Consider the following 16,056-nt stretch of genomic DNA (forward strand, 5'->3'; position numbering starts at 1 on the left):
AACAATAAAATTACAGTTTACCAAAACAATAGGGTTGATCTGGAATCGTTACGTCAGATAACTAACAGAGAAATGAGTTCTGATATATTCATGATACACATTCCAGCTCAGGGAGTTGGGAATTAGAGAGCGGATGGGTGTCAGGTGAGACTGACTATAGATTGGCTTTGAAGCATCTACTGGATCAACTAGAGAAGATATAGAAACTAAAGAGAAATTCGTGCAACTCCAAGAGTTACAGCTATGAAATGAATTTATATAAAATATAACTTAGTACTATGGCGTTTCTTTCGAACGAAAACACAACAGCGAATCCGAAGGAGGCATATTTCCTTTTTGTCTGGAGTGCCACACAGATACAGATGCGTATTCGTCTTTGTTAAAAGAACTGTCTCTTGTAAGTTCTTGTCCCGTTCGGTGAACTGTATTTATATGTGTAAACACCCATACACGTAAGCACACAGAAAACGAACAGATACTTATATTAACAACACAGAAAAGAAAGTATTACATATATATCAAACAAGACACGATATATATATATATATATATATATATATATATATGCATATATGCATATATATATGCATATATACATATATACACCTATATATACATACATATGTGCACACACACACGCACACACACACACACATATATATGTGCATATATGCATATATATATGCATATATGCATATATATATATGCATATATACACCTATATATACATACATATGTGCACACACACACACACACACACACACACATATATATATATATATATATATATATATATATATATATATATATATATATATATCCTTCTTGGATTACCACCTTGTCACAGTGAAGGAGCTAAAGCGTTTCAATGATCACTAGAGCTATTCTGGCGGGAACAGAAGCTCCTGGCAGGGCCACCCTTGTCAGAAAGGCTGACAAATAGAAACCAGACAAAGAGTGATCCCTAATCCTCCAGGTTGGGGGTTGAACATACAGCTAATGACCCTTTCTCGTAAAACAAGTATCTTACGGAAATGGCAACAAAGAGAACCCCTACTTCAGCGTGCGTGAGTGTGGGGGAGGGCTTATGAGTCGTGAAACTCGTATGAATGTTAGTGACCTAAACCGAGAGGTCGTTTACAGCAAGATGAAGAAGGATCTTAACACCACTAAAAGCAAGGTCAGATTAGGACATTGGAATGTAAGAACAATGTACGAGACGGCCAAGCTTGCAGAGGTAACATCTGAGAGGAGACGTTTTAACCTCCATGTTCTAGGAGTGAGTGAGAGCAGATGGGCTGGATTTGGAAGGTTGAAAGCTACCACCGGAGAAACCGTCCTTTACTCTGGGAGGGATAATGACCTAAACCATGAGGGAGTTGCCATCATCCTCAAGAAAAGTGCAAAGCGAAGTCTGCTAAAATGAAAGCCCGTAAAACAACAGACTAATTTTTGCGAGGCTGAAGGGAAAACATGTCAATATCAACATAATCCAATGCTACGCACCAACCAACGGCCGCAGCGGAAAAGACAAGGATGACTTTTATAGTGAACTGCAGAAAAAAATTAAAATAACACAATGCCACGACCAAATTATCATCATGGGGACCTCAATGCCAAAGTTGGAAATGACAATACTGACTTTGAGAGTCATGAGAAAGCATGCGATGGGGACCAGGAACGATAATGGCGAGAGATTGGTGGAGTTCTATGCCATAAACAACTTGGTGATAGGGAGGGGGGCTCTTCACACATCGAGACATCCACAATCTGACCTGGAATCAAATGGAAGAGACAGGAACCATATTGACCACTTGATGATCAGCGGTATGTGGAGACGCTTTCTGCTGGATGTGAAAGTCATGCGGAGTGCATATGTCGGCAGTGACCATCACCTGGTGACGGCGCTCACCTAAACTAAAGAAAACTCCTTTAAAGACTCAGATGCTGTCCCTCGACGATTGAGGAACAACACCGTAAAGGCCGCCTTTATCAGCGACTTAGGGAATCGATTTCAGATTCTGCAGGACAACTAAAAATACTAATGTTGACAATACATGGAAACAAGTAGCTGCACTGTACACCGAAAGCAACAAGAAAGAAATAGGCTATCGCAAGAAGAAGACCAACAAGAACTGGATACAGCAAGAGACTTTGGAAGCAATGAAAGAGAGAGAGAGAGGAAATATCAAAAAGAAGTTTCTGCAGACTAAATCCCCTGGACTATATGAACAACAGCAAGAATTATACAGAGAAGCTAACAAGACAAGAGAGAAAGAGAGATACCGTGGAACAACTTGCAGCTAAAGCATAGGAGGCGGCAGCACAAGAACAAGGGAGGCTGTGTAAGATCACCAAGCAAGTGTGTGGGAAATTGAAAGATGGCCAAGTCAAGAATAAGCAGGGAAAACTGCTGACAACTGAAAAAGAACAAGAAGAGAGATGGACTGAACACTTGCGGGAAGTTCTCAACCGATCAACACTTGAGGAAATAGTTGACATTCTAGAAGCTGAAGACGAACTGGATATTAACACTGACCCCCAACGACAGAGGAGATCATAACTGCTATCAAGACCCTGAAGAATGGCAAGTCATCAGATCCAGACAACCTTCATGCAGAACTATCCAAGACAGACCCTGAGCTTGCAGCCAAAATTCTACTACCACTGTTCACAGTAATATGGGAACCCTAACCCTAACCCTAACCCTAACCCAGGCCCTGAAGGTGAGAAAGTCCGGAAGACTGGAATAAAGGTGTAATTGTCAAGATCCGAAAAAAACGACTGTAACAACTGGAGAGGGATCACTCTTCTCTTCGTGCCAAGTAAGATCCTGGCCAAGATCATCATAACAAGAATGTTAAATGTTGTGGACGACAAACTGAGAAAAGAACAGGCAGGGTTCAGAAAACACCGAGGATTTATAGATCAGATCTTTACACGGAACATCATTGAGCAGTGTACAGAGTGGCATAGACAACTATATGTGAACTTTGTTGACTTTGAAAAAGCCTTTGACAACATCCACAGAAAACAGCCTATGGAACATTCTACGGCAATATGGTATCCCGTCCAAGCTGGTTCACCTGATCAAGAGCTTCTACAAGAACTTCAGATGCTCGTCCGGGTACAGCAACACGTTCTTTGATGTTAAATAGAGTGTCAGGCATGGATGTGTAATGTCAGCGGTTCTCTTTAATCTGGTCATCGATTGGGTTATTAGAAAAACAGAGGACTCCTCAAGTGGGGTTCGATGGAGTCTTTTTTATACTCTCGAAGATCTGGATTTTGCCGACGACATAGCACTACTGTTCCATACACACCAACATATGCAAAAGAAAACCAGCAGGTTGCAGACATTTGGGCAGCAGATTAGAATCAATATTAGCACCAAGAAGACAGAGACAATGGCATTGAACGTGAATAGACCAACTCCAGTTCAGGTGAATGGAAAAGACTTGCACCAGAAAGACAGCTTCACATACTGGGGCAGAATCATCAGACCCGAGGGCAACACAAGGGAGGACATACAAAGCAGGCAGAGCAAGGCAAGGAGCGTATTTAGGGGAATGTGCAATATTTGGGGATCTGAGCAATGCAACACTAACATCAAGCTCAAACTCTATCAGAGCTGCGTAGTATCACCACTCCTATATGGATCGGAATGCTGGAGAACGACGGAAGCAGATTTCATCAAGCTTCGATCCTTCCATACCACCTGCTTTCGGCGAATATTGAGGATATTCTGGCCTGAGAAGATCTCAAATGAAGACCTACTAAAGAGGTGCCATCAAGATATGCGCCTAATCATCAGAAAACGACGATGGAGGTGGATTGGGCATGTTCTCCGGAAAGACCAACAATCAATCACAAAAAACAGCATTACACTGGACCCCAGATGATAAAAGGAAAAGAAGAAGGCCGAGAGCAACTTGGAGAAGAACGGTGGAAAGGACGAGGAAAGTTATGCAGCATTCTTGTTCACTGGCTAGGCTGGCTCAGGATAGGCGGAAGTGGAGGGGATTTATTGCTTGCTGCCCAACACACCATTGGGTGTAATGGTTGTTGTTGTTGATGATGATGATTATATATATATATATATATATATATATATATATATATACTAGAGGACACGATCCACTAGACAACACTATCAGTTACAGAATTTACGTGTTATATATACAACCGTTATATAGACGGCTATATAACCAAAGCATAAGGTGTGTATCATGTATTTTAGTTACTCAAAAACATTTTTATAGGATTTTGAAATTTAAATGTATCCATTACATTTTTTTTGTTTTTGTTTTTAATTAAACATTTAAAATAAATTATTAATTAATCCCTAGATTTTCTTATCGCGATTATTGGTATTTACACACACATGCTCACTCACACATACATGATATTTGATGAGGTACTTTTATAACAATAAATTCACATTTTATTAAGTTATTAATTTCTAAAATTGCCACTGCACGACATACGATTACATTAAAATTTTCTTAAATAAAAAAATAAATTATTTGTCTTTTTAGGCGGGCTTTATAGTCCAGTTGGAAACTGTGGCCGAGGAAACCGATATCGAACCGCATCCGTCCGTAGACAAAAATGTGTTGATGCCCTTGACCTGCCCTCCGACCGACGACAATTTGTTGGAACCCGCTTATATCCACCTGGCGCTTCGGACGTCCACACTATCCACTGACCAGTTCATGATAACCGAGGTGCCATACTTGGCCGAAGATGGTGAAGGAACTGAGGAATATGCCAAAGAAACCGGTCATTTTGAAGAATCTCTCGACACAGCAGGAAATATGCTGTCAGTGGATCTCAGATCTGGAGATGATTTCGAAGTTGATGTATTTAACGGTTCCATTGAGAGCGACTTCAGTTCTGATATGGAAGGCAAAGGTACGTAATTCAAATATTAACTTCTGTATTGCCACTGATACAACTATCTAATAAGGTACCAACATAAATAACCAATTGTTGCACGTGTACCTTTCGATGTAAATAATCCCGACCAACCTGTTAGTCCGCAAAATCCCACCTCTTTACATGCCAGAGGGCTTCCTACTCCAATAGCCTCTTTCTTCGAACTCTAGTTTTTGGAATTACCCCCATGCTCCCAGTTTCGTTGATTGTACCAACATGCATAGGATAATCGTCTATTTAGCATACTTCTTATTCATAGTAGCTATTTACGTTTCTTTACGTGATTGTGCCTTGTTTCGGGTAAACGTAAATAAAACAAAACATTTTTTAATTATTCTGCAAAAACTGTTTTCTTCAATTGATGGTGAGACTGTTTTCTTTTTCTTTCTTTTTTTTTTCATACGCACTGGTCTTGTCCAACAACCTTTCATTCGTTCATTTCTCTGATGGGATTTCAATATATTATGCCCATCTGTTCGGTATGTCCGTTTTATCCATCAAAACATTCCCATCTTTTGATTTTATGCAGCCGATATGAAAAGATGATTTCTTGCTTGTGACGTCATTGATTTTCCTGTGAATGTATTTACCATCTGTTATTTTTGTTCTCTCAATTTCAGCACATTCGCATTCCTCCTCTTTTGCCTCACAACACATCTTTATTTCTTTGTGGATTTATTTTTTCTTTTCGTCAACTGTTCATTTTGTCTATCATTTCTTGTGTAATTTATCTCTTGTGTTATAAATTTTTTGTGTTATTCATTTCTTGTATAATTCATTTCTTGTGTTATTCATTTCTTGTGTTATTCATTTCTTGTGTTATTCATTTCTTATCTTATTCATTTCTTATCTTATTCATTTCTTGTGTTATTCATTTCTTGTGTTATTTATTTCTTCTGTTATTCATTCATTTCTTGTGTTATTAATTTCTTGTGTTATTCATTTCTTATCTTATTCATTTCTTGTGTTATTCATTTCTTGTGTTATTCATTTCTTGTGTTATTTATTTCTTGTGTTATTCATTTCTTGTGTTATTCATTTCTTGTGTTATTTATTTCTTGTGTTATTCATTTCTTGTGTTATTTATTTCTTGTATTATTCATTTCATGTGTTATTAATTTCTTGTGTTATTTATTTCTTGTGTTATTCATTTCTTGTGTTATTAATTTCTTGTGTTATTAATTTCTTGTGTTATTAATTTCTTGTGTTATCCCTTTCTTGTGTTATTCATTTCTTGTGTAATTAATCTCTTGTGTTATTCATTTCTTGTGTTATTCATTTCTTGTGTTATTCATTTTTTATCTTATTCATTTCTTGTGTTATTCATTTCTTGTGTTATTCATTTGTCGTGTTATTCATTTCTTTTGTTATTCATTTCTTGTGTTATTCATTTCTTGTGTAATTAATCTCTTGTGTTATTAATTTCTTGTGTTATTCATTTCTTGTGTTATTCATTTCTTATCTTATTCATTTCTTATCTTTTTCATTTCTTGTGTTATTAATTTCTTGTGTTATTCATTTCTTGTGTTATTAATTTCTTATCTTATTCATTTCTTATCTTTTTCATTTCTTGTGTTATTCATTTCTTGTGTTATTCATTTCTTGTGTAATTTATTTCTTATCTTATTCATTTCTTATCTTTTTCATTTCTTGTGTTATTCATTTCTTGTGTTATTCATTTCTTGTGTTATTCATTTCTTATCTTATTTATTTCTTATCTTTTTCATTTCTTGTGTTATTCATTTCTTGTGTTATTCATTTCTTGTGTTATTTATTTCTTATATTATTATTTTCTTATCTTTTTTATTTCTTGTGTTATTCATTTCTTGTGTTATTCATTTCTTATCTTATTCATTTCTTATCTTTTTCATTTCTTGTGTTATTCATTTCTTGTGTTATTCATTTCTTGTGTTATTCATTTCTTATCTTATTTATTTCTTATCTTTTTTATTTCTTGTGTTATTTATTTCTTGTGTTATTCATTTCTTGTGTTATTTATTTCTTATCTTTTTCATTTCTTGTGTTATTCATTTCTTGTGTTATTCATTTCTTGTGTTATTCATTTCTTATCTTATTTATTTCTTATCTTTTTTATTTCTTGTGTTATTCATTTCTTGTGTTATTCATTTCTTGTGTTATTAATTTCTTATCTTATTTATTTCTTATCTTTTTTATTTCTTGTGTTATTCATTTCTTGTGTTATTCATTTCTTGTGTAATTTATTTCTTATCTTTTTCATTTCTTGTGTTATTCATTTCTTGTGTTATTCATTTCTTATCTAATTTATTTCTTATCTTTTTTATTTCTTGTGTTATTTATTTCTTGTGTTATTCTTTTCTTGTGTTATTCATTTCTTATCTTATTTATTTCTTATCTTTTTTATTTCTTGTGTTATTCATTTCTTGTGTTATTCATTTCTTGTGTTATTTATTTCTTATCTTTTTCATTTCTTGTGTTATTCATTTCTTGTGTTATTCATTTCTTATCTTATTTATTTCTTATCTTTTTTATTTCTTGTGTTATTCATTTCTTGTGTTATTCATTTCTTGTGTTATTCATTTCTTATCTTATTTATTTCTTATCTTTTTTATTTCTTGTGTTATTCATTTCTTGTGTTATTCATTTCTTGTGTTATTTATTTCTTATCTTTTTCATTTCTTGTGTTATTCATTGTTTGTGTTATTCATTTCTTATCTTATTTATTTCTTATCTTTTTCATTTCTTGTGTTATTCATTTCTTGTGTTATTCATTTCTTGTGTTATTCATTTCTTATCTTATTTATTTCTTATCTTTTTCATTTCTTGTGTTATTCATTTCTTGTGTTATTCATTTCTTGTGTTATTCATTTCTTATCTTATTCATTTCTTATCTTATTCATTTCTTGTGTTATTCATTTCTTGTGTTATTCATTTCTTATCTTATTCATTTCTTATCTTTTTCATTTCTTGTGTTATTCATTTCTTGTGTTATTCATTTCTTGTGTTATTCATTTCTTATCTTATTTATTTCTTATCTTTTTCATTTCTTGTGTTATTTATTTCTTGTGTTATTCATTTCTTGTGTTATTCATTTCTTATCTTATTTATTTCTTATCTTTTTTATTTCTTGTGTTATTCATTTCTTGTGTTATTCATTTCTTGTGTTATTTATTTCTTATCTTTTTCATTTCTTGTGTTATTAATTTCTTGTGTTATTCATTTCTTATCTTATTTATTTCTTATCTTTTTTATTTCTTGTGTTATTCATTTCTTGTGTTATTCATTTCTTGTGTTATTCATTTCTTATCTTATTTATTTCTTATCTTTTTTATTTCTTGTGTTATTCATTTCTTGTGTTATTCATTTCTTGTGTTATTTATTTCTTATCTTTTTCATTTCTTGTGTTATTCATTTCTTGTGTTATTCATTTCTTATCTTATTTATTTCTTATCTTTTTTATTTCTTGTGTTATTTATTTCTTGTGTTATTCATTTCTTGTGTTATTCATTTCTTGTGTTATTTATTTCTTATCTTTTTCATTTCTTGTGTTATTCATTTCTTGTGTTATTCATTTCTTGTGTTATTCATTTCTTATCTTATTCATTTCTTATCTTATTCATTTCTTGTGTTATTCATTTCTTGTGTTATTCATTTCTTATCTTATTCATTTCTTATCTTTTTCATTTCTTGTGTTATTCATTTCTTGTGTTATTCATTTCTTGTGTTATTAATTTCTTATCTTTTTTATTTCTTATCTTTTTCATTTCTTGTGTTATTCATTTCTTGTGTTATTCATTTCTTGTGTTATTCATTTCTTATCTTATTCATTTCTTATCTTATTCATTTCTTGTGTTATTCATTTCTTGTGTTATTCATTTCTTGTGTTATTCATTTCTTATCTTATTCATTTCTTATCTTATGCATTTCTTGTGTTATTCATTTCTTGTGTTATTCATTTCTTATCTTATTCATTTCTTATCTTTTTCATTTCTTGTGTTATTCATTTCTTGTGTTATTCATTTCTTGTGTTATTCATTTCTTATCTTATTTATTTCTTATCTTTTTCATTTCTTGTGTTATTCATTTCTTGTGTTATTCATTTCTTGTGTTATTCATTTCTTGTGTTATTCATTTCTTATCTTATTCATTTCTTATCTTTTTCATTTCTTGTGTTATTCATTTCTTGTGTTATTCATTTCTTGTGTTATTCATTTCTTATCTTATTCATTTCTTATCTTTTTCATTTCTTGTGTTATTCATTTCTTGTGTTATTCATTTCTTGTGTTATTCATTTCTTATCTTATTTATTTCTTATCTTTTTCATTTCTTGTGTTATTCATTTCTTGTGTTATTTATTTCTTGTGTTATTCATTTCTTATCTTATTTATTTCTTATCTTTTTCATTTCTTGTGTTATTCATTTCTTGTGTTATTCATTTCTTGTGTTATTCATTTCTTATCTTATTCATTTCTTATCTTATTCATTTCTTGTGTTATTCATTTCTTGTGTTATTCATTTCTTATCTTATTCATTTCTTATCTTTTTCATTTCTTGTGTTATTCATTTCTTGTGTTATTCATTTCTTGTGTTATTCATTTCTTATCTTATTTATTTCTTATCTTTTTCATTTCTTGTGTTATTCATTTCTTGTGTTATTCATTTCTTGTGTTATTCATTTCTTATCTTATTTATTTCTTATCTTTTTCATTTCTTGTGTTATTCATTTCTTGTGTTATTCATTTCTTGTGTTATTCATTTCTTATCTTATTCATTTCTTATCTTATTCATTTCTTGTGTTATTCATTTCTTGTGTTATTCATTTCTTATCTTATTCATTTCTTATCTTATTCATTTCTTGTGTTATTCATTCCTTGTGTTATTCATTTCTTATCTTATTCATTTCTTATCTTATTCATTTCTTATCTTTTTCATTTCTTGTGTTATTAATTTTTTGTGTTATTAATTTCTTATCTTATTCATTTCTTACCTAATTCATTTCTTATATCATTCATTTCTTGTGTTATTCATTTCTTCTGTTATTAATTTATTTTGTTATTCATCTCTTGTGTAATTAATCTCTTGTGTTATTAATTTCTTGTGTTATTAATTTCTTGTGTTATTCATTTCTTGTGTTATTAATTTCTTATCTTATTCATTTCTTATGTTATTCATTTCTTGTGTTATTAATTTCTTGTGTAATTAATTTCTTGTGTTATTCATTTCTTGTGTTATTCATTTCTTGTGTTATTAATTTCTTGTGTAATTAAACTCTTGTGTTATTTATTTCTTGTGTTATTCATTTCTTGTGTAATTCATTTCTTGTGTTATTAATTTCTTATCTTATTCATTTCTTATCTTATTCATTTCTTGTGTTATTTATTTCTTCTGTTATTCATTTCTTGTGTAATTAATCTCTTGTGTTATTAATTTCTTGTGTTATTCATTTCTTGTGTTATTCATTTCCTGTGTTATTAATTTCCTATCTTATTCATTTCTTATCTTATTCATTTCTTTTGCTATTCATTTCTTGTGTTATTTATTTCTTGTGTAATTCATTTCTTGTGTTATTTATTTCTTGTTGTATTCATTTGTCGTGTTATTCATTTCTTTTGTTATACATTTCTTGTGTTTTTCATTTCTTGTGTTATTCATTTTTTGTGTTATTCATTTCTTGTGTTATTCATTTCTTGTGTAATTAATCTCTAGTGTTATTAATTTCTTGTGTTATTAATTTCTTGTGTTATTTATTTCTTATCTTGTTCATTTCTTATCTTATTCATTTCTTATCTCATTCATTTATTGTGTTATTTATTTCTTGTGTTATTCATTTCTTGTGGGTTTCATTTCTTGTGTAATTAATCTCTTATGTTATTAATTTCTAGTGTTATTCATTTCTGATGTTATTCATTTCTTGTGTTATTCATTCCTTGTGTTATTCATTTCTTGTGTTATTCATTTCTTGTGTAATTAATCTCTTGTGTTATACATTTCTTGTGTTATTCATTTCTTATCTTATTCATTTCTTATCTTATTAATTTTTATCTCATTCATTTCTTGTGTTATTCATTTCTTGTGTTATTCATTTCTTGTGTTATTCATTTCTTATCTTATTCCTTTCTTATGTTAATCATTTCTTGTGTTATTTATTTCTTGTGTTATTAATTTCTTGTGTTATTCATTTCTTGTGTTATTCATTTCTTATCTTATTCCTTTCTTATGTTAATCATTTCTTGTGTTATTTATTTCTTGTGTTATTAATTTCTTGTGTTATTCATTTCTTGTGTTATTCATTTCTTATCTTATTCATTTCTTATCTTATTCATTTCTTTTGTTATTCATTTCTTGTGTTATTAATTCATTTCTTGTGTTATTCATTTCTTATCTTATTCAATTCTTGTGTTATTCTTGTCTTGTGTCATTCATTTCTTGTGTTATTTATTTCTTGTGTTATTCATTTCTTGTGTTAGTCATTTCTTGTGTTATTTATTTCTTGTGTTATTCATTTCCTGTGTTATTCATTTCCTGTATTATTCATTTCTTGTGTTATTCATATCTTGTGTTATTTATTTCTTGTGTTATTCATTTCTTGTGTTATTCATTTCTTGTGTTATTTATTTCTTCTGTTATTCATTTCTTGTGTTATTCATTTCTTGTGTTATTCATTTCTTGTGTTATTCATTTCTTGTGTAATTAATCTCTTGTGTTATTAATTTCTTGTGTTATTCATTTCTTGTGTTATTCATTTCTTGTGTTATTCATTTCTTGTGTTATTCATTTCTTGTGTAATTAATCTCTTGTGTTATTAATTTCTTGTGTTATTCATTTCTTGTGTTATTCATTGCTTGCGTTATTTATTTCTTGTGTTATTCATTTCCTGTGTTATTCATTTCTTATCTTATTCATTTCTTATATTATTCATTTCTTGTGTTATTCATTTCTTGTGTTTTTCATTTCTTATCTTATTCATTTCTTGTATTATTCATTTCTTGTGTTATTCATTTCTTGTGTTATTCATTTCTTGTGTAATTAATCTCTTGCGTTATTTATTTCTTGTGTTATTCATTTCTTGTGTTATTCATTTCTTATCTTATTCATTTCTTATCTTATTCATGTCTTGTGTTATTGTTTCTTGTGTTATTCATTTCTTGTGTTATTCATTTCTTATCTTATTTATTTCTTATCTTATTATTTCTTGTGTTATTAATTTCCTGTGTTATTCATTTCTTGTGTTATTCGTTTCTTATCTGAAGAAGATAAGAAATGAATAACACAAGAAATGAATAACACAGGAAATTAATAACACAAGAAGTATTCATTCATATTTCTTACCAAATTCATTTCTTATCTCATTCATTCCTTGTGTTATTCATGTCTTGTGTTATTCATTTCTTGTGTTATTCATGTCTTGTGTAGTTAATCTCTTATGTTATTAATTTCTTGTGTAATTCATGTCTTGTGTTATTCATTTCTTGTATTATTCATTTCTTGTGTTATTCATTTCTTGTATTATTCATTTCTTGTATTATTCATTTGTCGTGTTATTCATTTCTTGTGTTATTCATTTCTTGTGTTATTCATTTCTTGTGTTATTCATTTCTTGTGTTATTCATTTCTCGTGTTTTTCATTTCTTGTGTTATTTATTTCTTGTATTATTTATTTCTTGTATTCTTCATTTGTCGTGTTATTCATTTCTTGTGTTATTCATTTCTTGTATTATTCATTTCTTGTGTTATTCATTTCTTACGTTATTCATTTCTTGTATTATTCATTTCTTGTATTATTCATTTCTTGTATTATTCATTTGTCGTGTTATTCCTTTCATGTGTTATTCATTTCTTGTATTATTCATTTCTTGTATTATTCATTTGTCGTGATATTCATTTCTTGTATTATTCATTTCTTGTATTATTCATTTCTTGTATTATTCATTTGTCGTGTTATTCATTTCTTGTATTATTCATTTCTTGTATTATTCATTTCTTGTGTTATTCATTTCTTACGTTATTTATTTCTTGTATTATTCATTTCTTGTGTTATTCATTTCTTGTATTATTCATTTCTTGTATTATTCATTTGTCGTGTTATTCCTTTCATGTGTTATTCATTTCTTGTATTATTCATTTCTTGTATTATTCATTTGTCGTGTTATTCATTTCTTGTATTATTCATTTCTTGTATTATTCATTTGTCGTATTTTTCATTTCTTGTGTTATTCATTTCTTGTATTATTCCTTTCTTGTATTATTCATTTGTCGTGTTATTCCTTTCATGTGTTATTCATTTCTTGTATTATTCATTTCTTGTATTATTCATTTCTTGTATTATTCATTTCTTGTATTATTCATTTCTTGTATTATTCATTTGTCGTGTTATTCATTAATTGTATTATTCATTTCTTGTATTATTCATTTCTTGTATTATTCATTTGTCGTGTTATTCATTTCTTGTATTATTCATTTCTTGTATTATTCATTTCTTGTATTATTCATTTGTCGTGTTATTCATTTCTTGTATTATTCATTTCTTGTATTATTCATTTCTTGTATTATTCATTTCTTGTATTATTCATTTCTTGTATTATTCATTTCTTGTATTATTAATTGGTCGTGTAATTCCTTTCATGTGTTATTGATTTCTTGTATTATGGATTTCTTGTATTATTCATTTGTCGTGTTATTCATTTCTAGTGTTATTCATTTCTTGTATTCTTCATTTGTCGTATTTTTCATTTCTTGTGTTATTCATTTCTTGTATTATTCATTTCTTGTGTTATTCATTTCTTACGTTATTCATTTCTTGTATTATTCATTTCTTGTATTATTCATTTGTCGTGTTATTCCTTTCATGTGTTATTCATTTCTTGTGTTATTCATTTCTTGTGTTATTCATTTCTTGTATTATTCATTTCTTGTATTATTCATTTGTCGTGTTATTCATTTCTTGTGTTATTCATTTCTTGTATTATTCATTTTTCGTGTTATTCCTTTCATGTGTTATTCATTTCTTGTATTATTCATTTCTTGTGTTATTCATTTCTTGTATTATTCATTTCTTGTATTATTCATTTGTCGTGTTATTCATTTCTTGTGTTATTCATTTCTTGTGTTATTCATTTCTTGTGTTATTCATTTCTTGTGTTATTCATTTATCGTGTTTTTCATTTCTTGTGTTATTCATTTCTTGTATTATTCATTTCTTGTATTCTTCATTTGTCGTGTTATTCATTTCTTGTGTTATTCATTTCTTGTATTATTCATTTCTTGTGTTATTCATTTCTTACGTTATTCATTTCTTGTATTATTCATTTCTTGTATTATTCATTTGTCGTGTTATTCCTTTCATGTGTTATTCCTTTCTTGTATTATTCATTTCTTGTATTATTCATTTGTCGTGTTATTCATTTCTTGTATTATTCATTTCTTGTATTATTCATTTGTCGTGTTATTCATTTCTTGTATTATTCATTTCTTGTATTATTAATTTGTCGTGTTATTCATTTCTTGTGTTATTCATTTCTTGTGTTATTCATTTCTTGTATTATTCATTTCTTGTATTATTCATTTGTCGTGTTATTCCTTTCATGTGTTATTCATTTCTTGTATTATTCATTTCTTGTATTATTCATTTGTCGTGTTATTCATTTCTTGTATTATTCATTTCTTGTATTATTCATTTGTCGTGTTATTCATTTCTTGTATTATTCATTCTTGTATTATTCATTTGTCGTGTTATTCCTTTCATGTGTTATTCATTTCTTGTATTATTCATTTCTTGTATTATTCATTTGTCGTGTTATTCATTTCTTGTATTATTCATTTCTTGTATTATTCATTTGTCGTGTTATTCCTTTCATGTGTTATTCATTTCTTGTATTATTCATTTCTTGTATTATTCATTTGTCGTGTTATTCATTTCTTGTATTAATCATTTCTTGTATTATTCATTAGTCGTGTTATTCCTTTCATGTGTTATTCATTTCTTGTATTATTCATTTCTTGTATTATTCATTTGTCGTGTTATTCATTTCTTGTATTATTCATTTCTTGTATTATTCATTTCTTGTGTTATTCATTTCTTGTGTTATTCATTTCTTGTGTTATTCATTTCTTGTATTATTCATTTCTTGTATTATTCATTTCTTGTGTTATTCATTTCTTGTGTTATTCATTTCTTGTGTTATTCATTTCTTGTATTATTCATTTCTTGTATTATTCATTTGTCGTGTTATTCCTTTCATGTGTTATTCATTTCTTGTGTTATTCATTTCTTGTGTTACTCATGTCTTGTATTATTCATTTCTTGTATTATTCATTTCTTGTGTTATTCATTTCTTGTATTATTCATTTCTCGTGTTATTCATTTCTTGTGTTATTCATTTCTTGTATTATTCATTTCTTGTGTTATTCATTTGTCGTGTTATTCCTTTCATGTGTTATTCATTTCTTGTGTTATTCATTTCTTGTGTTATTTATTTCTTGTGTTATTCATTTCTTGTGTTATTCATTTCTTGTGTTATTCATTTCTTGTATTATTCATTTCTTGTATTATTCATTTGTCGTGTTATTCCTTTCATGTGTTATTCATTTCTTGTGTTATTCATTTCTTGTGTTATTCATTTCTTGTATTATTCATTTCTTGTATTATTCATTTCTTGTGTTATTCATTTCTTGTATTATTCATTTCTCGTGTTATTCATTTCTTGTGTTATTCATTTCTTGTGTTATTCATTTCTTGTGTTATTCATTTCTTGTATTATTCATTTCTTGTATTATTCATTTCTTGTGTTATTCATTGCTTGCGTTATTTATTTCTTGTGTTATTTATTTCTTATCTTATTCATTTCTTGTGTTATTCATTTCTTGTGTTATTCATTTCTTGTGTTATTCATTTCTTGTGTAATTCATTTCTTGTATTATTCATTTCTCGTGTTATTCATTTCTTGTGGTATTCATTTCTTGTATTATTCATTTCTTGTATTATTCATTTGTCGTGTTATTCATTTCTTGTGTTATTACTTTCTTGTGTTATTCATTTCTTGTATTATTCATATCTCGTGTTATTCATTTCTTGTCTTATATATTTCTTGTATTATTAATTTCTTGTGTTATTCATTTCTTGTATTATTCATTTCTTATTTT

General features: G+C 28.6%; 1 protein-coding gene across 1 annotated transcript in view; it reads left to right on the forward strand.

Moving 5' to 3' along the window:
• LOC145260584 (uncharacterized) overlaps positions 1–16,056 on the forward strand; it is a 222,910-nt gene that overhangs the window by 69,619 nt on the left and 137,235 nt on the right. The window contains exon 2 of the mRNA XM_080118861.1: positions 4,539–4,914. Within this exon, the coding sequence (XP_079974987.1) occupies positions 4,539–4,914 (376 nt within the window). The remainder of the gene's footprint in view (positions 1–4,538; positions 4,915–16,056) is intronic.

Source organism: Euprymna scolopes, chromosome 36 (assembly GCF_053919585.1).
Source record: "Euprymna scolopes isolate OS-2025 chromosome 36, ASM5391958v1, whole genome shotgun sequence".
Lineage (NCBI taxonomy): Eukaryota > Metazoa > Mollusca > Cephalopoda > Sepiida > Sepiolidae > Euprymna > Euprymna scolopes.